Consider the following 26,263-nt stretch of genomic DNA (forward strand, 5'->3'; position numbering starts at 1 on the left):
ATAGGTAATATCAGGATTATGTACATATATACAGATAGGCAGCAGTACGTACAGGCAGTAGGCAATGCAATATGTACAGATGGCAGGAGTAAGAGGACTATGCGACAGGATGTGTTTGGGGCCTACGTTTTCAACCATAGAACGACCTTAGATGAGAAGTTCTGATAGGGTAAGTCCATTCTGAGAGTTGGCGGTAGAGAGTTCCACAGTTTAGCTGCTTTCACTGGGAAACTGTTACCCCCTAAAGTGGAGCGTTTGAAGTTGGGGACAGAAAGGCAGTCTTTATAGGCTGTTCTTGTGGGTCTCGGGGAGCTATGTCTATGAAGTCTGTCGATCAAATAGAGAGGGGCCGCGTTGAGGGATTTGTGAGTGAGTGAGTGAGGCAGGTGATGTTCTTCCAAATACCTCTATATTTGTATATATGCAACCGTATCCAATATTTTTAGAAGAAATGGTACGGTTGTTATGGGTCTATAGTTTGTAGGTGTGGCTGGGTCGAGTGTGGGGTTTTTTAGTAGTGGAAGTACCCAGGATTCTTTTAAGTTGGTATGGATGGAGCCAGTGGAGAAGGAGGCGTTGATTAATTTCGTGATGAAAGGGGATAGGTCACGAGCAGCATCTTTAATGAGTTGTGCAGGGCATAGGTCGCCCTGACAGTTGGAGGGTTTTAGTGACAAGATAATTTTTTCTACTTCCAGTATGGTGACTTTAGAGAAATTGAAGTGGGTGGTTTCCCTTAACGTAAGCTTCTCGGGCAGTTTGGAAGGGAGAGGGTCATTCAGGGAAGCTTTTTTGCGGGAGATTTTGTTTTGTAGAGTGCTAATCTTGTTTGCTAAGGCATTTTGGATTTCTGAGCACCATTTTTTTTCTTTGGTGCAGGTATCTGGTGGTGCTATAGGAGTTTCAACTTCTTTAAGGTTGGAAAATAATTCCTTCGTGTTTTATTTTGCTTGGGATATACGGGAGTCGAAGGAGGATCGTTTAGCAAGGTAGATTTCTTTTTTGTAGAGGGCAGCTAGTTTAGTAAATGTAAGTTTATTGTCTGCTGAAGGGAGTTTTTTTCCAAGTGACTTCGCAGTTTCTTTTTTGCTGTCTTAAACTTTTAAGGAATGGTGTGTACCATTTGTTCAGATGGGTTTTGGGCTTACTTGAGGGGGATTAAATCCAACGAGGTGGCCATGATTTTGTTGTATTCTTCAAACAGAGTCTCTGGATTCAGGTTGTTAGAGAGTGTGTTGAGTGTAAGGAGTAAATTCGGGATGAGTCTTTCCACATTGATACTCTTCTTGTTTCTCGTGAGAGTGGGTGGGGCCCTACTGATCGGCAGGGGTGGGGGTCGGATGGTCGAGAGCATGAACAATACCAAATGGTGGTCAGTCCAGGCTAATGGTGAGATGTTGGTGATGTTAGCTAGACAGTTATGGTCAGCCACCCAATCGAGTATTCTAGCCTTAGCATGTGTGGGTTCCATACATCTTTGGGTAAATCCTAATTCGGAGAGGGTATTACGTGTAGTACTGGCAGTTGGGTCTTCCAGGTCATTGAAGCCCATATTGTAGTCACCAAGGGCGAGTACTTGGGTGGAACTTTTAAGGTTGCTAGATAGTATGGTGTTAATGTCCTCATCAAAAGTGCCTATTGGGCCTGGAGGGTGATGGATCAAATGGATATTGAGAGTTTGGGCACTGGTAAGAGGGACTTTGACAGAAAGTAGTTTGCAAGAGAGGATGTTGATAGTGGTTACATTTCTCATGGTAAGACTACATTTGTGTATAATTGCAACACCCCCTCCTCTAGAGTTGGATCGGTCTTGTCTCAGAATGGAATAATTATCTGGGACTGCAAGCATGAGCATTGGGCCTGCTGCCGGATGTAGCCAAGTCTCCGTAATAGCAAGGAAGACAAGGTCCTCTTTAAGGATCAGGTCTGCAATTTCTGTTGCATGAGCTACTAACGATCTGACATTGATTAGGGCTCCCTTGATTTGGGGGCTTGCGCTAGTTTTGGTATTTATGGTTTGGGGTGGTTTTGAATTAATTCAAGATTACCCTGATTAGAGGGCCTATGTGGGGTTATAGGGTTAGAGTTTGGGATGAGTTAGGTTTAGGTGTAATTAGGCTAGGCCGGGCAGACATGGTTCTTAGTCTCTGTATAGTGGGCATCGAGCGGGCGAGGGGCTCATAAATTTGAGCTAATCTGGCTCTGAGTCCTAAATTCCTGTCAGTAGTGGAACGGGGGAGGCTGATAGGTAGCAGTGGTTGTAAGTCATCTGTGTGTAGAGGAGAGCTACTGGGAGACTTAATGTTAAGTATATTCGAGTACCTAGTGATAGGTGATTGAGGCGACATACTAAGCAGTACTAAGGTATTTATGTGGAGCAGGAAGCAAGCGACCAAACTGGTGCTCAGGAGACACATGCTAAATAGTTGTAGTAAATGTAATAGATATCTGGGTGGATGGCTTAACACTAGGACAGGTGCACAGGCCTAGGCCGGTGCCGAGTTGGGCTCTCCCTAGTCAAAGAGGGCTCAGGTTACATAAAGAGAGTAGTGTTGGCCGAGGAGCAGCACCTAAATTTGAAATAACGCAATTGGGCTAAGATGCAATGGGGTAGCACCTAAATCCGGAGTAACACAATTTGGCTAAAATGCAATGGGGTAGCACCTAGGTTCAAGATAACACAATAGGGCTAAAATGCAATGGGTTAACACCTAAGTTCAAGATAACACAATTAGGCTAAAATGCAATGGGTAGCACCTAGGTTCTAAATAACACAATAGGGCTAATTTGCAGTGGGGTAACACCTACATTCAAGATAACACAGGCTAAGATACAGTGGGGTAGCACCTGGTTCCAATAGGACATGGGTAAAATGCATAACATAGTAGTGCTAAAATGCAGTGGGTAATAGCTGGGCACAATGAGACACATTGGGCAAGGTGCATAACATGCTTAGGCTGAGATGCATTTGGGCAGCACCTGGGTGTGGGGGGAAGACCTATGTATAGGGTGGAGCATTAGGCTATGTTATGTTGGAGAGACTGTTAGATTCAGACGTGCTGGGTTGCGAGTTATGCAAAGCCTGGATTCAAAGTAACACATTTGACTAGGAATGTTGTACATCTACGAACTGAATAGTGCATTAGTCTAGAGAGCAGTGGGGCAGCAGGGTGCGAAAGTATTGACATTTACATTTGTAGGGTGAGATAATGTACATGCCAATCACAAGTTATACAGGTGTAGATGCACAAAGGCAGGAGTCCATGGCAGAAAAGTTCGGGTGCACTTGTAAATGTGTCGGCCGTAGCTGTGGGCTCAGTGGTGTGTGGTAGCTGCAAGGCGCAAGAAAGTTACCTTAGCGGGCTTGCAAGAGGACCAGGAGCGTAGCAGGTAGGCCAATCGGGAGAGGGCAGAGGCTAATAGGGCTGGTTAGGCTCTGGTTGGAGCCCTGGTGTAGGCGGGCGGCCAACTTTCAATAGATAGTATATAATAATAATAATTTAGCATTCATATAGCGCTACGAACCCTCAGGTATCGGAGCGCTGCTTATTATTACCCACGGTGTGTGGTGCTCATTTATCAACCTCGGAAGGATGAAAGGCTGAGTTTGGCCCAGCCGGGATTCGAATCTGCATCAGCAGGCTCTGCAGAGATGTCAAAGTGAGCGATCTACTCGCTGTGCTATTGGGCAATCGGGTCATTGCCCCCTGATCCCGCTTGCTCATCTCATTCTTTACCAAAACCCAATGACATCAAGCCACAATCAGATGTAACCAGTGGCAAAGTGTCGCCACAACAAAACTGAACATTCCAGTGAAACCTATCTGTACCCTGAACACGCAAGCCATGGCAGCGGGATAAAAGATCTGCTAAAGGTGGACCTCCCCCGAAACATAAAAGAGAAATTAAACAGTTGCTGCTCCGCAAAAAAAGCACCTCACCATCCCCAAGAGAAAGGTGGGGGGCTGCTAATCCCCTGGCGGATCTGCCTGAACCCTGAGAGACAGGGGGACCTGAGCAAGCATCCCCAATGTCAACACTTGGCCACGACTTGCGAGGGGAGATCACAAAACAAAACAAACTCTGTCTAATTACTTATGGCAGCACGCAGACAGCTTATTTCCAAGTGCAGCATTACTACGCCCTGAGAGAAGCTGCGGATCCTGGTTGCATAACACCATTCCCTCTCTGAGAAGAGCCCATTGGGATTAAGCTATCCATCCCAGCATACATCCAACCGGCTGTATCCATAGTAAATAGCAAAGAATCAAGGAAGTGGAATTGGCCACTGTATCAACATAAATGATTGGTCCACTGAGGTGACCCCAAGTATATAGTAATCCAAGGGAGGAAACAAAAGCAGGGGCCAAAAACCGTCTGCCCACCCTCACATGAAGGTGAGACTCTACGAGGACTATCGGACATTAGGAACGTCACCACCCTGGGAAACCCAGATCCATACAAAGGACCTCCTTTGACACAGCAATCCCTGGCCAAAGCTGTATTCCAGGGATGCAGAGAGGACTGAATAAGATGGATTCACTAGCCAGAAATCGTGCAAGAGGCTACATACATAAGTAGCCCACTTAGAAAACTCCCCCATGGCTCTGTAAAAACTGCTTGGCAAGCCACGCCTCAAAGCAAAAAACCGCAAGGTAGCGCTACACATGGGATCAGCAGCATCCCATGATGGGATGGTTGGTCAGTGTATCCTGCGGCACTTGAAAGAAGTTATGAGTGAACGCTATATCCTGCCATTCAAAACACCTACCCACGAAATAAAACCTGAAGAGGGGGTTTAGCAGGAACTCTGATTCCAGGAGAGGGAGATTCAGTGCTCCCGGGAAGAGAGGAGCAGAGCAACCCGCTATTAAACCTCAGGAAACTCATCATCGCAAACCCAAATGAGAACATCGAGATGAAATGGGCACATTACAAGACTTGCTCCCTGATTTGAAAAGGAAATCAAATAATCTCCAGCTAACCAGTGGTAAGATCACCGACACATCCCACTGAGCTAAGAATCCTGGTGTTACACATCTGTGGGGAAACGGTGAAACTTTCCAGTTGCATGCTACTAGCCAGGCACAGAAGGATATTTAGCTATTTACGATCTGAGTTTTCTACACGCACACAGTACGCCATCTCACACTCGCCAAGAGGCAAATCCCATCCGCCAATGGTCAGCGGCAAGTACCAATCTTGCATCCTGTTGTAGAGACCCACAGCTCGAAATCCCGGAAACTGAAAACCTGGTGGGAAAGACCAGATTGGCTTGAAGGAAAGTTCCTGCATTGGGAAGACCAACTCCTCCTCTGCTTAGATAATGTGCAGCTAGACAAAGTTGCAACAGCCCTGTGACAGAGACCTGGTGAGTCACAAACATCAAGGACCGCATGCTACCAGTATATGTATTTAGCATAGAGAGAGGAGGAGGCAAGAGATGGGCTGGTTCCCATTCATTTGAAGTCTCCTAGCTCCGCAAACTCTGGCATCTCCATTACCAAACAAGAACTTGGCTATGCTCTTTCACATAACCATCAAGCTGGGGGGGCTGATCATCTGAAGTGCTACAAGGTCTGGAGATACCGGAAACCGCAGAGAAGATGCGTACAGGGAAATCACACAGAAGGAGGGGCCATGCCTGAGGAACAGCTGTCCATACAGATGGCACAAAAGCAGCAACCTCCTGAGAGGGTTACTTCATCACAGCCAGTTAAGTAAGATGCAGGTCTCCCCTGAAGGATGCACATATTTCCATCTGCTAAATAGTGGGTCATGGTGTTGTAGGAAGTACCCCAGAATGCTGGCATAGGACTTGTACCCTGGAGGAAAAGCACACACACCAGCCCATCGCCCACCCAGGACTAGTCAACTTGCACGGATGTGGGCGCAAGCCATTTCTCGTTTCATGGTCCCTCCGTGACACTCGCTGCAGAGGAAAAGGAAGGAATCTGAAAGAAAAACTCATTCCCCTCAAGGTGAAGGATGAGCGGACTTGCAAATCCTTGATGCTGGTGATCATATTCCAGAGAACAAAAGATCGCAACTTGTCATGGTCTACTCTAAGATAGTCCAACTCGATGGCCACTAATCAAGAAACATCGCCCTCAGCAGCACGTCATGCCACAAGAAAGGAACTTGCTGGCCACTGGTTGAAGCAGGCATCATACCCGAACCCGAACCTCTCACTGTGCTTAGAGAGGCATCAGCTTCACCTCACTGATGATCCCCAACAAGGGTAAAACACGTGTATGGGGTTGCTGGTGGTACTCTCGTTCAGGTTGGAATTGCCATTGCATTTCGGTGCTGGACTACCCCTGGGCAGGACAAAGACTGATATGCAAATGGATATTTCACATCTGTGAAAGGCACAGTGAGTAAAAGCAGTGGCTGCGAACTCTCAAGTGGTTAATAACCACTGAACAGGTTATCAAGTCTGTTCTTTCGAGAGAGGGGCGCCCGCTACCTTTGCAAAATCATACCCGAACCCCCAACTGTTGCCGATTGAGTCATTTTGCGAGACTTTGAGGAAAGAGCTTACAAAAGGACTGGAATCAGCCCTGCAGTGAGTGGAATCCCAATGACAGGACATCTCCTGACTCTTAGGAGAACCATAGAATGAGACCGAGGGAGAGGGGAAGGCTGAAGCCCCTTTCTACAAATGAGCTAAAAGATACCAAAAGGAGGACCATGAAGCCTGAAGACTCCGGACTTTGACATAATCGTCAATGACATGGCCCTGAGCTTACCGACAAGTCCAAGAATCCACTCCATTTTCATCTCTTCCAGCAGCCCCTCCCCGAAGGGATGAAAGTATACAAGTCAGGCCTGTGTATGGGAAATCTTACCCAGCATCACAGCATAATGAAATTATTCCCCAACCCCCACGGTCACGGCCTGGACATTCCTTGAAAAAGGTTTAGTTGTTAAGCACATTGGAGAGAGGGCAGCTGCCGATAAGCCATCCAGAATTATACCAAGGTGGTTCATAATACCCAAAAAAACACCTCTTTAAGGAAGCCATCTCTACGTTTTGTTGTTGCTGTTTCTAACATTGAGAGGAAGAGACATGAGAGAATGAGATAGAAGGCAGCAGGAGAAGAACGAGGCCTGTAGGAGCTTTCAGAAGCACAACCTTAAAAATGGACAGAGCCTCTGAGAGACTGCACATCAGTCCATCTATCATGGCCGCTCCAACGGTGCCCACCAGCAGGGTCCCCAGTGGTGCTGCCTCCGTTGACCGCACAACCATCAGTGGCTAACGGCAGCCCTGCTGTGGTCCTGAACTCTGTTCTGGCCCTGCCAAGCAGAAATAGCTGTACATAATAGCAGCCGTGCCTACCTGGCAGTTACGCATCTGAAATTAGTTACGGGTACAGCGCCACTTCAAAGAGAAATTGTGGTGAAAAAAGACAAAGCCAGACCCATTCTGGATACGCTGTCCAGGAAGTGTATGGAGTAGGACTGCCAGTTTAGATCCCTGTGGTTGGGGGGCGGGGCCTGAGGCGGCTGCGTTTTGACTTCAAGGAAAAGTATCCTGGGGATACAGGGAAATGCCTGGTGTAGGGATTAGACACGCTTCAATATTGATGGACGTGACGCGCAAGCGGGACGAGGGGATAATGGAATGTAACCAATTGCTGAGAATATGATCGGTTTTTCCTATGCTCCAAGCCTCTTAATCATCCCCAATTTTCTGTATCCACTCCCATTAATGTGCCGCCTCTTCCTTTATGTCCCACCAGTTGCACCTACCGCTGTGCTCTGAAGCGAACATTACAAAATCCTAAAATATAACACAATACCAGGGGCACCAACTTACAGTTTTCCCTAGAGTGCCGGCACCTCCCCGAACCCCCAACAAAAACGTACAGGGACTCTTACGCAGATGGCCTTTACTGGTACGCAGATGACCTTTCCTGGGCGGTGGGGGTGGGGGGTTGGAACTCCTGCGTACTCCATACTCCATACTGTTATTTAGCGCATGTGTGACTCTTCACTAGACGTCTCAAGTTTGCCCCTCTGTAGATCCTCCAGTCAAGCTTTCTTCTTTGCATTCTGAAATTTGTATTTTATTTTATATTTGGAACTACAAGAAAAATAGGAGGAATAGCTAACTAACCTTGAAGGAAATGAGGCAAACGTTAGAATTCCTCTTTGTTATGGCTTTTACTTAACAATCCCCCCCCCAAAAATATATATATATATATTTTTTTTTTTAGAACGACCAACAAAATGAAATCAGACTCATAATCTCATAATGAGGCTTGTTTTGGGTCTGGTGAAACACAATGGATTTAGCCATTCGGTTTGTTCTTGAGCCAAGCCCTCCCGCAAATACAGACATTTATAAGCACAGAGTAGGCTTTAGCAAAATCTTGAATAATTTGAAGTGGGGAGTGGATTCCCTGCATTGGAGCACATCGCCTTTTCTCATACACATTGTCCGGCTTTTTTTCGCTCCACATTTGGGGGGAGCGACGAATACCCATTTTACCCAAGTAATTTGCTAATTTATGCCACTCGGCTCATCATCAATTTTACAGGCACTGTCGGCATACAGCTTGCTTTTATAATCCAGGCCTTAATCAAATCAGGGACGCTTTGTTCTCTGCCGCTCCGGACACTCGCCCCTCGCGCGCGTGTCGAGACCCAGTAATTACAGCACTGCTGCTGGCAATCAGGAAGTTGTTACAAATGTGGCAGATGCGGGCCCGGAAATCACTCAGGGGGGAGACAGGAGGACTTCTTTGGGGCCCTCTCTGTGCACGTGATTGGACCGTGAAATAACTGAAGGTAAATGTGCATGAAAATAGGACAACGATACCATAACGATGCCAGGCTATTATGCAAGTCAACGCAAAGAGGACGAGCATAGTCGTCCTTGGCACTTAAGGCATTTGAAAGCGGCTGTGTACATTATGTTTAAGATGTACACAATGCAAGTGAGGCATCATATTTGGGGCATGAGCTCCCATTTGCAGGGCTCTGAGGTTTCAGCGGCCATGCATCAGAAGACCACCCAGTCCTGATTTTTCTTGGCATTCTGGGACTTGTAGTGTTTTTTTTTTTATTAAAAAGGGAAATAAAAAACGAAGTCCCTGAATTCAAAGGGAAAAAACAGGGATGGATTACCTTCCAGCTCGTGGCTGCGGATAACTTGAGAGCTCTGCATTTTTGACACACAAGTAGGCGAATTGTTGCTGTCAACTCCTACCCCAGCGGGAGCAGCACCTTCATTGACATGATGTCCTACCATGAGGGGTGGGTGCAGTGTGTGTGAGCAGCGTGACAGTATGAAGGATGCTGTCCCAGGATAGAGATATGTGGTGTAGCAGAAGACATCCCTTTTGATGTGGCGAGAAAATGCATTTGTCCTTATTTGATAGTCGGACCGCCACAAGATCTCCGCGTTGCAGGTCATAGACCTTCAGCCTCCATGGGAGGGTAGTACGTTCTTGGAGGGGGATCCCTCAAACTTTGACTTCTCTGGTTGGCTGGGGAAACAGGCAGTGGTGACGGACAGTCAGTGGATCCTACAGCTGCATTGTTCGGGATCAAGAGACCTGTGCAGTAGTCGTAGTGGCATTCACTGTCCACTTTGGCTTAAAGATCTATATAAACTCAATAAACAAACATATTATCAAAACTGCTAATGCTCCCCAAAGTTGTATGGGTTTCCACATCAGCCCCCGACTGGCTAGACAGCTCCCCGAAAATTTCAATATGTTTAGGGTAAACCGGTTCCAAATTATTCAGCCGAACCCCAAATCACCCGAATTTTCACTTTATTCGGGTTAAGCTTATGACAATGCATGCTGATGAAATGCTGCTATAAACAATGGGTTCAAGAGGTCAGACCTTTTCCTGCCAGAACATGTTCAAAGCAAACAAAGTATAAAATTGATGGAATGGGCCAGAAGTGTCTGGATGACTAAGCTTGCTTGCACCTGGTTTTTCTTTAATGAAGAAACCAAAATGAACTCTGCAGCGGACAAAACATTGCAATCTTTAAAAAAAAACGTAGTGACAAATTCACTAAAAAATAATGCAAATTAAAAAATGCACAGAGGGTGCTTTTATTTACTTCCCTCCCAACGTGAATAAGGTCACCTTTGCATTTCTGAAAGATGGCCTGTGTATTTCCAGGGGGCTGTGCTACAGCACAAATGATGCCCTGGACAGTACCCTTGCCTACATTAGTGTCAGGACCATATATGGCGCTTCACCCACCCATAGGCCTCTTACTGTAGGTATAGGTTAGCAGCATACTCCCCAGGTACAGAGCTCTTAACGTGGAAATCGTACTTGATTAAATGCTATTTATTAAAGGGAACGTCAGACTCTGCAGCATGAATACTTGATACGGGATTGACTCTGCCTCAGCTCTATTGATATGATATGATATGGCATTTGTAACGCGCCTATACACAAGTTTTTCAAGGCGCGACGAGGCAGGGAGGGGAAACAAGGGGAAGACAGACAACGATCCTACTAGGCCAGGTGTCATTTATATCGCGCAAGTGCAGGGGTAGGGTGGGGGGAAGTGCAAGGGGAAGGGGAGGGGGGGGGGAGTGCAGTACAGGGTAAGTAGAATAAAAAATATATAATAGGGCCAGCTGGTGGCAAGTGCAAGGTAAGTGCAGACAAGTGCTGGGGAGGGGGGCAGTAGGGATACAGAGACAGTCCCGCAGTGCAGGGGTTGCCAGGGAGGCAGTGCAAGTGGAGAGTCGCTGGGCCAAGGACCGAGGTCGGAGAGAGTGGCCCAGTTGCAGATACAGTGCAGTTACAGTGAAGAATTTAGCACGGGAGAGGGAGAGAGAAAGCAGAAGCAAAGAGGAAGGTTTTGAGGTGCTTCCTGAACTGGAGATGGTTCTCCTCAAGTTTCAGGGAGGCAGGAAGGCTGTTCCAGAGGGAGGCCCCAGCTGCGGAGAGAGATCTACCCCCAGCTCGTTGCTTCGAGAAGCGGCTGACCCTGAGGGAGTTGGAGACGGATGAGCGAAGGGCTCGGGAAGGAAGATATTTAGGAAGAGAGAGTTGAAGGTATTTAGGCCCAGGCCCCAGAAGGCCTTGTGGACAATGCAGAGGGTTTTTAACTTAACTCTTGCAGCCACTGGGAGCCAGTGTAGAGATTTCAGTCCTGGAGAGATACGATCCCTGGGCTTGAGGCCAAGGACAAGTCTTGCAGTCCTGTTCTGGATGAGTTGGAGAGAGCGGAGAGTGCAGGCAGGCAGATTAAGATAGAGGCTGTTACAGTGGTCCAGCTTCGAGAGAACCAGGGCTCGGGAGACAGTGAGCTTCTGGGGGAAGGAGAGGAAGGGAAGAATACCTCTGAGGAGGTAGGCCTTTCAGAGGTCATTGACCTGCAGTCACGGACTTGCCCTATTAAATAACCTCAGCAGCCCTCATGAAAGCAAACCCAGCAGGATGAAACTTCATGCACCCCCAATCCATGACTGATTCTTCCCTAGCCCTATAGATTTTTCAGAATTCCTCATATTGTAATATTATAAACTTCAATAATACAGGTGTTGACCTCGAATGATGAAAAGCAGAGCCAGGCATGTCTGACATGCAGTCGTACAATTCCCCACTTAAACTTCAGTAATTTGAACAACATCAGAAAAATGATGGGCTGAGTTCTTACCCAGTTCCAAACCTGGGACCAGCAAGTTACATTACACATAGATCACTGCAGTAGGAGCTTTAACCTACTGAGATATTTTACTGCAGAGTTTATATGTTGTTCTGCTTGGATAACCTTCACAGAAGCGCAAGAATCCATTAATCCTTACTAACCACACCCAGTCTCACCTGACCCTTCCCTTTCTCCTACACTTTGGTCTTCTTTCATGAGCCTTTTAACATATTTTGTGTTTGTTACTTTTTCCACAAATCAGTCCGAACCTACCCGAACTTCTCCCAAACGTTCCTGAAGATTCATGGCTTCTAATAGAGACTCCGGCAGAGTCAGGCTGGGAGGCAAATTCTGCAGGAACCCGCAAACCTACCAAAATCTTACTCCAGAGATTCACAGGAGTTCACAGGTCACCTCTGAGAAGCATCACCCAGGTTTAGTCTTGAGTCACAGACCCTCAGGAGCCACCTGCTGTTACCATTGTTCATTTAGTTTAGGGGGTGGTCAAGAAAGTTGCATCAAAGGGTATAGTAGCTCTTCCCTGAGGTTATCTGTTCTGCAACAGTGCTTGGTTGCAAGGTCAGATGCCCAATGCTGATACTGTGTATGGCCCTTATGTGTGTGCTCCTTTTCTTTCTTTGTTCATCTGTGGCCCTTCCCACTGCTTCAGCAAGGGTTCAACAATTGTGGTTGATTCAGGAGGAGGCACAATGAGGACATTTGTAAGTGCACACTCTGGATGGCTGTGGCTTCATTGGCTAGTTCCTCATGAACCTGTAGAGTTCCAGGTCACGTTCGTAGCCCCACTCTTGTGCTATGCACATGAAGTGTTTCATGATTCTCATGAACCTTTCACCATCTCCATGAGGCCAAAATGGGGTGATGCAGGTGTTTTTAATGCCAGGGCAATCCATGTCGCTGTGAAGTTCTCGGACTTGGAACAAAACTGCTTTGATGGCTTTCGGCATCATGTGTGCTGCTAAGATTTTTCCCAATTTTGGAACCGCTGCTTTTGTACTAGAGGATGTCAGTATTTCTGCCTCAAGGTATCTGGAGTACACTTCTACGACTACCAGCAGGTGTGCATCACCAGGTTCTGAACAAAGGTCTGTGCTATATCCCATTGCTGCATCTGTTTCCAAAGTGTGAAGAGGCAGCAGGGGTGGAGGGGTGCAGCCAAACCTGCGGTTTGATATATTATGCAGGTTCCTATGATCCCTTCCACTATTTGATTGAGGTCATGAAACCATACATTCTCTTGTAAGTGTGCCTTAGGGTTCATAGCTGGTTTGCAACAGGACCCCAATGGTCAGAGATTACAATCCATATCCCAGTGAGAAGTCGATCTCCTTCTGATAGGGACAGTTGCCAATGGAGACCATGGAGGCGAGGGGCACTTTGAGCTCGGGTGTGGTCGTGCTTCTGGCTCAGCAATGCCTGCCACTGAACTTACTACAGCATGGATATAAGCATTTAAATGCAATTAAGTCTTTCTGATCCGTTCCACATCTCGGCCAGACTCAATGCTGTGGGAAGCATCTTTTCATTAACCATGTGCTTCTGTGTCTGTGAGGGATTTGACCAACCGCACGAGAAGAGTGCGCTCGCATGGGACTACAACCTCCGAAAATATGTGGGGCCATTCCCGCACATATTTTCCATGCTCACCGCACAGCAGAAAAATTGTTGTGTACTCTGGGAGGACACAGTTTACCAGCGTCACCCTCCCCTGTCATCTGTAGCTGACGACCTGACAGCCGTGGGTACATCAAAAGCCTTTGACCGTGGGCAGCCTAATTAGAATTTCAAGGCCCCATGGATTTGCATCTCCATTGTCAAACCTTGCTGGTGGCGGCGAATACTAAAGAATGTTAATTAGCAGGCTACAGGGAAGGCCTGGGTACTCGAAGTGACAATGGAGACCAGACGCCAACACCTCTTTGTAATGCAATGTGTCAACTTGGTACTAACACCCCTCCTTCGTATGAAAGGGCAGTGAATGTCCTGTCTGGAACTACTCCTTTCAGAGCAGGGATGTACGTGAATTGTAGGAAACGAAAGTCTGGCTGAAAACCCCTACTTCAAAGGAGGATCATGTTGCGATCAAGCGCGGCATAGGGCTCAGTTAATTAGGGAGACACTTTGCTGTACAGCAGACAGGAAGATGGGTGGGACTTAGAAGTATTTGCTGTCATCCTTTCCCTTTCTGTTGCCAAGAGCTCTGGATCTGACCTGAAGCATCACTTAAGATTGTTGGTGGAGACCCAGAATTGGCTCACTTAAATTAGGCTTGGCCTACACCAATCCCTGGGCCCCATTTGGCTTTAAAAGAGGGCTGATCCCCTCACTGATCAGATCATCTGAAGACTTTACAAGGAGTAAGAATGATTCATTTGGACCCGAGATGAAGGTACAGTCTACCTTACATCTTCCGCCAGTGTAGGAAGGCCAGGAGGTCCAAGAGATTAGCAAGATCCCTCCCCTAAACATCTCCCAGGGAACAGAGGGAGATATCGGACTCAGAGGATCCGTCCAGTAGCTTCAGAACCAGTACCCAGCCACCACAAAGCGTGCCCTGCTAGGTTCTGACAGCAAGCTTCCTAGGTGGGAATTGCCGGAGAATCTCTGGCCAAAGGACAATGCTGTTGCCTGCTAACACCCTCCTGAGATTTGGGCTGTCCGCCTTGTAAGGACACGAGCCCTGCAAAGAAGCTAGGAGGAGTGCCACACAAGCATCATCCAGCGTCCATCTTTTTAAGGACAATTTCGAGACAGTTGATCCCTCGAACTGCATCCGGCTGCCCCGCTGACTGTTGTCACGCCGCAGACACCAGAGCAATCCAAGATGGTTTGACCAGCATTCCAGATCCACCAACCAGCACAGAGACAACAATTCTTCGCCATGAGATGCTGCGCCGGACAGCCTGCAGATGTCAGTCCAGCCTCACTTTCCAAACTGCCTGCTGCCTGGTACCCGCAGCTGTCTACCGGCACTAACTCTGTCTCAGGGCTGCACATCCCCCTGGAACTGCCTCAACACAGTCGAGCACCAAGAACCTCTTCAGTATGAGGTACATTGTGGTTCTGCCCCACTGATCCTTCCCCGGAGGTCCCTAGAGACAGTTAAGACTGATTGCTTTACCAACTACCCTCCTGTCAGTATCCACAGTGCATCCCTTTCCTTTGTGAAACTGTCTGTCCTCTCTGTTCCTCTACAGTGTGGGTTGTAATTGTAGTGTGCTAGAACGGTCTGTTGTAGTAATTATAATGTAGATATTTTTATACAACCTTGACTGGACAGTCCCTTTTATCATTGGGTAATAATTCTATTTTCGCTGTGTGGCTACTAACCAACGATCCGCGACCTTGCGGACAAAAGCCTGCCGTTCTGTCCATGTTACTAAAAATTGGACAGGGAGGTCTTATAATTTACTTATATTTCAATCTGTTCGGAGCGTGCTAGAGGTTTGGGGCCGATTGATGGTTTAGAAACCGATAGTCATACCTGGACCACTTTTGCCCCGGAAGTTGATTTGTCACAGTGTTCTTAGACACCAACACTTCCTTTGGAGTCACCAGTAAGTGTCCACCCTTGTGCAGTGTTAAAGTTCAAAACTGTGCACTTATGTTGTATTTTGGCAAACACTTCTCGACTTCGCCCAGTGGTCATGAAGCGGTGCCATGAAAATGATGGACAAGTAGCTTGTGATCCATGACGGCCTTAGATGCACAAGTGAAAATACCTGATTGTCAGAGCACTGTGTGATGAACCTGATGATATCATCACTCCTTTCCTGTAGGTAGACTCTCCCCATGTGGCCATGGGATGCAGCCAATACCTGATCCTGAACCTGGGTGTGGCTATATGAGGGAGGACCACATGGGAGGGAGGCGACGCTCAAGGGGATTAAACAGCATCATCAGATGAAAACACATATCCCCTTTTCCCTTTTAGGAACATTCCCTCCATGTCTCATGCCTTTATGGCTTACTGTGATAGTTCTCACCAACCATCCACAAAACGTACTAATCACATATTTCAGTATGACATGTCAAGAACTGCCCATCATTCCCACGTATATGGGAGTACTGGGATGAAGAAGATGACTGGAGCGCTAAAGAACACTGATGCCGAGAAGCTGAAGATACCCTCTAGTAGTTGTAGGTGTCTAACAAGCACCGGGACATTTAAGAGGACTGCACCTGGAGAATGGGGAGAGAGAGTCCCAACTGGGACACTGGGGCTCTTCACTCGGAGCATCACATAGAAGTAATCCCACAGCAGGTATTTGAGATGCTGGGGTGAAGGTGTAGAACTGATTAATATGAGAACGGGTCGGGGACCCAATATCTGGGGAAAATAAAAAGCATTTGGACGAGTGAAGTAATGAGAAAAGGGTTAGGAACTTGGAACCTATACCCAAATGTGAAAGAGTTGTATTACATGAAAAAGCTCTGGCAGGAGAGTATACCAGGCAAAGTCAAGTCTGCAAGTCTGTGAAGTGAACTACATGAGAAAGGCCTGGCAGGAGGGTATATCCGGCAAAGCCAATCACTTTAAACTGATGGGGCCTTCCCGTTTTGCCACCCTTTTTCCCTACTTAAGAGGCCCTCCAGCCTATTTTCCTTTGCAATTGGTGATGTGGCTTAGGCCACATGACCTAGGTCATGTGGCCTAAGCCTCGCCAACCTTCTTAGCCCTGCCTCTTCCTTTCTGCTTTTAACTCTTAGATCAAGGTTGTCTCTCACCTGGGCATCCAAAGCAAAGGGCAGACATAGAAAAGTGCAATTCCTGTTCAGAACGGGAGGACCCAGGGCCTAAACCCTTGCTCAGATAACAGGTAAGCATGCGCCGACATGGGTTTTTTCCCCTCTGTCCCCACAGGCCATAACCAGGCAACGTTAAAGACGTTGCCCCTCCTTTAAGGCATGAATGCCGCAATGCAGCCACATCAGCCCCAAGGCCATCAACACCACCTCAACGTCCACAAATGGAAGTTGATGCTCGCCAATGTCCACTCCGCTATCATATATATCAGATATGACCACATCCCCCCATCCCTCGTCAATCTTCACTGGCTCCCGCTGCACGTACAAATCACCTTCAAGTCTTGCTGCAGCATCTATAAAGCCAGTCGCCCTCAAGCCACTCAGCTACCTCACAGAGAAATTCAGCATCTCTGGCGGACAGCACACCACCAGAAGCCAGGTCACATGCAGACTTGAAATCTGCCACAGCAAAAAACAAAAAGGACCAGAAAACAAGCCTGATCTTCCTGCGCAACCGTACTATGGAACCTCCTCCCCATCAGCATGAGACTCGCTCCTACAATTAAAAAAAGAACTCAAGACGCATCTCTTCAAGGAGTCTCTCCTCCTCAACACCTAGGCCATCAGGTCGTCCCTCACGCCACCTGACTGGCTAGATGCTGCCCACCCACCCCTCTCCTCCCACCACCCAGTACAGTTGTACCCCTCCTATGGGCCCCTGTATCCTATCCCCAACTTTATATCTGTTATGGTACCTCTGAAAAGTGCTCTGTTATGCATCTTTATTTTAGTATACCTCTGTAAAGCACTCTGTTTCTTCACAACGCTAGGTCCTCGCTCAATAAAAACCATAATAATAATAAATAAAAAGTATAGAAAAAGAATCCCAAGGAAGACCTATGCCCCTGGACATTGTGAATTGAGTGAACTGTGGAAGAAAGTCCTGGCAGGAGAGTATACAGGCAGTGCCAAGTCTGTGAAGTAAATTGCAAATATCAGGAAGAGGGAACTATCTTCTTGAGCTACAAAGAAATTGGTTACATTTTTGGAACTTTTGTTTTGCTGGAAAGAATCCTGGAGAAGAGAGACATTACCAGGAACAGTGAATGTTTGTGCACGTTCAAGTCCTGTGACAATACTCTTAGCACTTCATAGTTACTTTTATAGTGTGAGAGCTAGGATAGGATTTCGGACACAGGACATTTTGCTTTGGACATCTTGACGCACGGCAGACCCTTAGTTTGGATGAAGTAGGGAAATACCTCAGAGTAGGGATAGTGAGGCATTTTCCAACCATTTTATAATTTCAATAAGCATTTGTAGCAATCACTACGAGTCCTCTGTGTTCGCGTCTCATTCCTGGGTCCTCACAATTGCAATTAATTCCTTCTCAGTGTGGGAGTCCCGATGCACTCTCCTGTGTGGATATTGCTCTGCTTGTTTATGCAACAGAATGAAACTTTACAAAAACACATTTGGCTTGCAACAATGATTATTTCAGTGTTCGTCTCAATGTTTAAACAAACTAATACAGAGTCGGCTGACATGGTATCCATAGTCTTTTGGAAAGCATCTTGGTAGTGTTGTGTCGAGTCTCGCTCTGTTGTGGCATTGGTCAGGGTGTGTCTGGGTCCGGTGTGGGTCATTGACTTCTTCAGTAGTTGACCAGGGTAGAGAAACTGAATACTTTGATGTCTCTCACTTTCCAAGGTTCAATCCTAGTGCCATTGTGGATTCAAACTATCGAACTAAGAGTGATGCTTGAAAACCTCACATTTTACTATGTGTAAGGTCATTCCATAGTTCTTTAGTTGTCACAGCTCCCATATTGAAAAGTATTCCTCTTTGATTTGAGGAGTGCACTAGAATGTTGTCACTTCTGTTGAAGAGCCCTTCGAGGTCGCCAGGCCCAGTACAAGCTTGGAGCCAGTATCTTCCAAGACTTACTTGTATGGAAAAAGTAGCTATGGGTTTGATTTGTTCTTCTGCTTCAGTTGGCGGCATCCAGCTTTCGGATTTAGCATTACCAGTACTGTGGTGCATGTTAGGTCAACAATATGGTCATCCATTGCAGCGTGAAAGGTCATATCTTTCAAGAATGCCTAATCTGAAATTGCCAGGCTCTGCTTAACCATTTTAACTTGTGAAACTGTATTCTTCACTATCTCCAGGCTCTTGCGTCAATCGTCTTGTCAACATGAAACTTGACTGTTCCAAGCAACAGTGACATTTGTTGTGTCATGAACTACCTCAAGGACTTTACCCAGGTGTGAATGCTCAAGATGAATCTGATTGGATCTTGGCATTCTGCAGCAGCAAAGATGCGTAATCTATCTAAACCAGTTTAGGCAACAACTACCTACATCCAAGTCAAACGATCATCATGTCGCAGTCTTGGGTTGAAAACACTTGGACGCTGAATTCGTGTGACAAGGCAAAGTGAGGAAATCTTGAAAATTGTGGGTTGTAGTGACAGGACCAGAGCCATCAACTGGATTTGTTTTAGATGGGACATTGTTGGACTTGCCAGTTTCAATGATCCAGAAATCCTCACATCATCATTGAGAATGCCCATTTGTGAGGTGCATGCCATGTCCAGATTGCTGTTGACAATAAAGATGTGGAATCATTCCTCTATGGAGAAGGGCCATGGTCTCCAGGCATTTATTTTGGTCATCATCAGCATCTGCCATTTGGACAGAACCTCCATCATGGCATGCTTTCTCAGCATGTCCATAGACATGCAGACTGCAGAAAAATGGCTGAGCGTAGTACATCAGCAGCGATGCAGTGACAACTTTGGTGTGACCTTATAGCCACATACCCGCTGGTTTAGGATGTACAAACTGTTGTGGTCCAGTATACAAAAACGTTGGGTTGTGCAAGATAAAAAACCCAACAGAGGTAGTCTTTGGCATTGCGGTCTAGATTGGAATAGTCATCTCAGGACTGACTATCTATTGGACCTACCCAACACATTGTCTGCTGGAAATCTTAATTTGTGAGATATTCCCACAATAAAATGCCGAACCTGGATGTTTCCATTCACATTCTAAACCCATGGAATCCCTTAGACAGTGGTTTTGCCCACCAGCATTTGATAAGACACCTCTGGGGATTTTGCAGTTGGGGACAGATCTAGTATCTTTGACCCTGTATGCTTCCCCACCCATTACATGACTCCCACATTGGCATTCTATGCTTCCCAAATTTTAATAGGATTTCGACAACAATTTTACATGTGAGAAGATTGAAAGTACTTATGTGTGATGAAGGGACTAGGTCGAACATCACATACCAATAAAATGTTACTGTTGCATACAGGTCCTGGTAGAAGCAGAAACACAGCCAGTCACATTTGCTAAACCAGGAGACTAGGGAACACTGACCTTTGGTCAAGCATCTCTAAACAGAAATTTTAATTAAATCCTAGATGGTGCCGTAGGTCTTATAATGCCCCCTTCATAGACCATTTGACTGGAGGTTAGCAGAAGTAGCAACAGAAGACTGTGGAATAGTCATGAGATAAACATCAACAGACTAATGGAATCAGTGACAGCAGGTATTGTAACTCGCTACCAACGGGGTAAAAACCTCTGAAAAGGTGAAGAAAGCCGAGTTATGCCAGACGCTGAATGTTGGGAAAACAGTCAAAGTGCCAAAGAGTACCATAGAGTTTGTAAGCAAAGGAAGGCTCATATAATCCATTCTGGTAATGTGTTTAATGTACCAGAGCTTCCAAAAGGACAACGGGAAATACCAGCCTGACTCTACATTTTGGGAAAAGTAGTTCAAGTACCCGTCATGCCTCGCTGCTTCACTTACCTGCATCGGACCAGCCCACCTCAAGGCTGGAGGGTGTATCCGTGCTGGTGAGGAAGCACCCACTCTCTGGGTGCCACAACTCACGCCTTACACATAGGTTGGGGATGCCACATTAGAGGATGTGCGCATGCAAGGAGGCCCAGTGGCTGGTTTCCCCGCAACAGGCAGGCTCCCACTCTGAAGAAGACCTTCCTGAATCTCATGGGCCTCCCATGCCTTCTTTGGTACCCTTTGCCATTCAAATTCAGCTGGTATGGGTTATGGGTCCTAGCATGCGTCCTACAAAGTGCTTGGTCCGTTGACAGGGACAACACTGGCACTGAGTTTGGGCTCCATTTCCATGCCAGCCATCATAAAGATGGAGACACCATGCTGTTCGATGCATCTCAATCCCTTTATTCTCGTTGAGGTGACGCTGTCCTGTTGTTACTGTCGCCTGTGTGCCCTGAGCATCTCATTTACCTGCTCACCCAACCATCTGCCTTGTACATTTTGAGCCTTCCTGTCTGCCATTCTGTGCTCTGTGTTTCCTGCCCACATTATGCTTAATTCTGACTTTCATTGCTAGCCTGTTCTATTCTAGCTTTTGCTCCTAGCCTGCTCCATACTGGCTTTCACTTCTGAGACTACTTTTGTGCTTTGTCATAGACCACTGGGGTCAGTGTTTGCACTGCCCTGCCACCATAATAATCAGGAGTGCCATCAGTCCTTGGTGGTGCTGGGGATTTGTCCCTACCGGCCCACGTCGTCTTATTGACCTGGGGAAGAGAGGCCTCACCAAACTGCCCACCAACCGGGCCATTTGAGGCACACTGGATCGACTGCAGTCCAGGATAGCAGGTACTAAAGCACAGACCATGTGAGAGAAATTGGGGTCTGACATTACAATCTGGGAAATAGAGTGAATTTAGGGTTAGTAACTGGCAATTCTGTTTGGATGGATGGATGGAGTCATGATTTTTTATTTTATCTACAATTGTCTCCTGCTGGTCAAGATCTTGTTTTCAAAGCATTCACAGAATCCACAATAGGTTTGCCTTTGAACATCGATGACTATCAGATGCCATACAATGCATCTACACAGGGGTGCCCATTAGTCTGAAAACTACAAAGAAACCCAAAGATCAAGAAGACATGTTCGACAAAAGAATGAATTTTGAAATGTACTTAAAGCGTAAAGCGAAGCATGGAGAAAATCAAACCATCAGGCAAAATATTGTGTTAACTCTGGCATCATTGTATTGCCCATTTCATGGTAAAAAGCAACATAAAAATGTGGTTAAAAGTTACCTGGAAAGAGCCTTTCCCCCCCCCAACGTCAGCAATCTGAATTAAGCCCCACCGCACAGGCCGGGTAGTTTAATTACAAGAGTGATACTTACTTCTGCAGGATGAAAACTCCTATGATGACTGTAAACGAAATGAGATCTGCAGTTATCCAGATCAGGTAATACTCATCAGGCGACTGCAAGAAAAACAAAAAGCACCTATTTGGATACTGCAGCAATGCAAAGACCTAGGTATGCAATCACCAATCAACGAAGCAAAGCAAGGACAGCCATCCAAAGTAACAACACACCTACTGAGATACTCCATATGCATCCACCAGTGCCCCTTCAGCCAAAATACTGCCTTTTCATGATTAAAGAGAACCTTCACCCTTGATAACAGGGGACATGATGCATCCCTGACAGCTGTGCACACTTCCAGGACATACGTGTATGGCTGTTGTCCTGAGTGGACCACTAATGCTCCCGCAGGTGTCCAGATCTGTAGTCCCATCATATATTGAGCTTTATTTTTGATGTTTTCGACTGTCATTGTCATCGTCCAGGATGATGATGGATTCATGACATGATACGCCACTAGGAGCATACGCTTTTAAGTATGTAGGTGGTGATAGCCGACACGCACACCAATAAGGGCACAACCTCACTAGAAGTTCTAGACCTCCCGATTGGCAGCCCACCATGGGAACTGATAAAAAGGCTGGTAAGCACCCCAAAGCCCGAGACTATCCTCATTGAAGTCGTTGACAATCATCTCCAGATAGTTCAGATTCGGTGGCAGAGTCATGGGCCTGGCCCTGCTTGACATCTCAGTGGCCTTCGACATCATGAACCTTGAAATTCTTCACACACGTCTCGCTAGGGGTGGTTCTGGGAGCATTGCGCTATCTTTGTTCAAGCTCACGCAATCTGTCTTGCTGCCCCCTTTGTCTGCAAAGCCGCTCTCATTCGTATGCATTGTCCTATAGATCTCGTCACACTGCCCCTCTCATCTCCCAACGTTGGTACTTTTCGGGTCGTCTAAATTTAGCCTTTCTTTTATTGAGGCTGGTGGTGGCACACAGCTCCATATCTGGTTGGATGGAGGAATGGGCGTGTCTTGGTTTTCATTTCCAGAACTGTATGTTGGAAATGTCTGGCTTGTAACAAAGACCTTTCTCGGCTTTAAGTAAGATTAAACAGAAGTTATGGTTTTCGGGGTTCCAATTCCCAGATCGTGCCCTCATCTTTGTGGTTGTGTTTAACACCCGTCCTTTGACCCTGCAGACAAGAAAGATGAAAACTGCTTGTTCTGTCTCCATCATTTGAAGTCGGTATTTCCATTGCCCTTCTCAGGTAAGCTTTCAACTGCTACTGTCCTAATACAATCAGACCTTCATTAGACGTGTTATTTCTACCTTGGGTTTCCCCACCTACAATCCTGGTCAGTTCCAGGTTATTCAGAATGTTGCCCGCCTTTAAGACTCTCCACCTAGTCTTGGGAGGATAGCTCAGGGGCAATGTGCTCGCCTTGATAACAAGACGACACAGAGCAACACAGGTTCGATTCCCGGGTCTGCACTTAGAAACCTCTGTGTATTAAGCTCGATATAAATAACCTATCATACCATACATTTCCCCTGTTCTTGCTGAATTTAATTGGATGCCTGTGAAAGAACAGATCATGTTTAAGAAAGACTGTATGCAGTGTACATATGTCTGACTTATACAGGTCTTACTTTTCTGTCCTCATGCCTGACACACTTTATTAAAAAGCACTCATGGTGACCTCCAACATGGCTTGGCTGGTTGTACCTAGATATTGTCAATTCTATCCCTCTACCTGAAGTCTAAACCCGTGCCAGAAATTGAAAACCTGGCTTTTCTTAATGCTGCGTTCTCCTGGTAACTGCCGCCTCTCGTTCTCTTTGAGACAGCAACAGGTCGCCACTTGTTGTGTCAGGGCACTTTACAAGACTGGATAACACACCAGGAACTGAGCTGCCTCATCCACTGCCCAGACCACTATCTGGGTGAAAAGTATCAGTGAAGGGCAAGCATCAGTAGCGCCTCACCTTGTCCCTGGAAGCTGTTTCACCTAAAAGGAGCACGTTAAGTGTGCACCACTATCCATTGGCGACCGTAAGTAAGTAGGTAACGTAAGGTGGGCGGGCATACTCTGTTGTACCTCCATAACACATGTGTACCTTTGTGCATTTCTGCAAATGCCTCTTGGTGTGTGCAGTTGCGGGCATGTGGACTCACAGTGCTAAAGACATTGCAGGCGTGGCCACCCGTGTGTGTTGGGGCGGCGGTTTATTGACGGCCTTTGGGACAGTAGATGACTGCCTGGGGAAATGTCAGTACTGCCTATAGGAATGCAATTTCCATAATAGGACGATGGGGAAAATGTCATGGCTAGCAATGCTTTATGAGCGTAATACTGAATATGGCATTACAATTTTGGCTTTAGTGGGCAAACCTGAAACTGGCACTGGCAGCATTTCTAACCTGGTACAGCTTCCTATTGGAGGACGGATGCTGTACGATCTATAGCCTGGCGCTTAACTGTAACCTGTACACGCCCAAGCACAATACGTGCCCAAACAACACTGTTCCATTTATGCAGGACATCTGACCTGCTGGTCCATCCCTGGCATATTTGAACAATTCACTTAGGTGCTTGAGCAGCATTGAGCATATACATCTACTGCCACCTGCAACATTCCTACAAATGTCTCGGGAGGATAGCTCAGCGGCAACGTGCTCGCCTTGGGAGCAAGACGACACAGAGCAACACAGGTTCAATCCCCGGGTCCGCACTTGGGAACCTCTGGCAATTAAGCACGTTATAAATAACCTATCATGTCATATCAAAGCTTGAGATAAGTCCTGTGCATTGGGACTCTTGGGGTAATTCCTATACTGTCTGTTCTTTGTCATTAAAACAATCATCTTCCCACAGATTCCTTATCTTTGGAAATAGCTAAAAGTTGCAGAAAATATTTTAAGACCTCCACAAGGGGTGGGGCTTAGCTTAATGGTTCAGTCATAGGTGCCACTGCCAATGGATGTGATGCAGCTGTAAAACGGAAATGCACCGGTCCTCAAAACCCAGCTTAGCCAAGATTCCCCTGCCCCACAGGAGCAAAAAGGAATGACAGACGGGCACAAGAGGGGTTCTGAGTAGTCACAGCATTAGATTAAGGTGGAAGGCTGATGAGGAATCTGGGGGTGGGCTGTATCCATTAGAAAGAGCATTACTCAAGGGAAATCCTTTGAACCTCCTATCAATACTTTTCTCCCACAGATTCAAGGACTTCCAGGGAAGTATAGTGCAAGGTTCATGCGCTATATTGTGCAGTTACAAGGAATGGTTTCCAAGGTGTGAGTGTTGCATGATGAACCATTCAAAACAAGTGCCCTACCCACCAGAGAATCCTGGCACTCGCTTGCCAGAAGTATGCAGATATCACCAGGTAGCCTCCTGACAGATGTCCATCAAGGAAACACCACTCAGCAAGGCAACACAAGCTCTGTGACTCATGGAGAATGGCCCCATGCCTTCAGGAACCTCTGTTCACTAGCGCATAGTGAGTCTCGGGTCACATGACAGTCCAGCGAGAAATAGTCTGTTTGGTAACTGCCCTGTCCTTTCAATGGCCAGTACATTCAACAAACATCTGACTGCCATTCTAGCACCTCTTAGACCAACAAACGTAGAAGGTAAGCAGCCTTCAAGGATCAAGGCAATGAACACCCTCCTCCATCCTTGAAGGCTGTGGCTGCAGGAGGAACATACGAAGATGGATACCTTGGAAAGAAAAACATCAGAAAACACGTTTGCAGGTAAGAAGGGTCCTGTTTTGAGACTGGCCTTCTCCTTCAGAAAGGGGGTCCACAAAGAGTGCTTTTAAGTTGCTCACACACTTTTCAGAAGTGATTTCTATAAGAAACGTAATTTTCATTGTGAGCCGTAGTAAAAACGGGTGAAGGCTGAGTACAGTCCCAAGACGGAAGAGCAAAGGAAATACGAGTGAAGCCATTGAACGACCCTTTCAGAAAGCACATAACATTTGGAATGTCAAAATAGGAAACCTATATTCAGGGGTCTTCTAAGGCACAGATTCAGTGGCTAGGTTGTATGCACAATCCCTATATGTCGAAACCATTCCTAGATAACAATGGCAAAAACTCCAATGCAGCCACAGGACACTACATGTGGGTACACATTATACAGCACCAACTGCAGAACTGTATCCATTTACATGCAAAAATAAGATGGATGACCTACTGGCAAACAGTGCCCCATCAAGAACATCTCCCACCGCAGCGCGGTTAGGTGTGAGCCCTTCTCCGCAGGGGAAGAAACCCCATGAGAATAAGCCCCAGGAAAGGCTTAGCAAGTATCCGATGATAGCGGGTGATTTCACAAACATTCTGAGACCCAAAAGAAATTCCATACACAGAGTGGAACCTGGTAATAGGTGTGGCTTGGGTGCTTTCACAAAGCCAAGTGAGATGAATATCAGAGACACTAAAGGCAAGTCTAAGTACTAGTTTGTTACAAATAGCCAACATACAAACTTCTAGTAACATGGGGTAAGAGAGCACCCTTTTCACTAACTCCCAGGGGCACAACCTACCACTCTGATGAACGCCCAATTGGTGGGGCCAATGGGACCTCAGCGAGCTCTTGGGTTGCCAGACTCAGGATGCCCTCTTCCAGTTGCAGCCCCTTCCACACGGTTCCAGATGG

At 46.6% G+C, this 26,263-nt stretch overlaps 1 protein-coding gene across 2 annotated transcripts in view; it reads right to left on the bottom strand.

The window, feature by feature from the left end:
* GDPD5 (glycerophosphodiester phosphodiesterase domain containing 5) overlaps positions 1 to 26,263 on the bottom strand; it is a 1,185,048-nt gene that overhangs the window by 54,100 nt on the left and 1,104,685 nt on the right. For both annotated transcript variants that reach the window (XM_069640071.1, XM_069640072.1), the window contains one exon: positions 21,619 to 21,701. In XM_069640071.1, the coding sequence (XP_069496172.1) occupies positions 21,619 to 21,701 (83 nt within the window). The remainder of the gene's footprint in view (positions 1 to 21,618; positions 21,702 to 26,263) is intronic.

The sequence above is a fragment of the Ambystoma mexicanum genome, chromosome 7q, assembly GCF_040938575.1.
Source record: "Ambystoma mexicanum isolate Mex_15411 chromosome 7q, UKY_AmexF1_1, whole genome shotgun sequence".
Lineage (NCBI taxonomy): Eukaryota > Metazoa > Chordata > Amphibia > Caudata > Ambystomatidae > Ambystoma > Ambystoma mexicanum.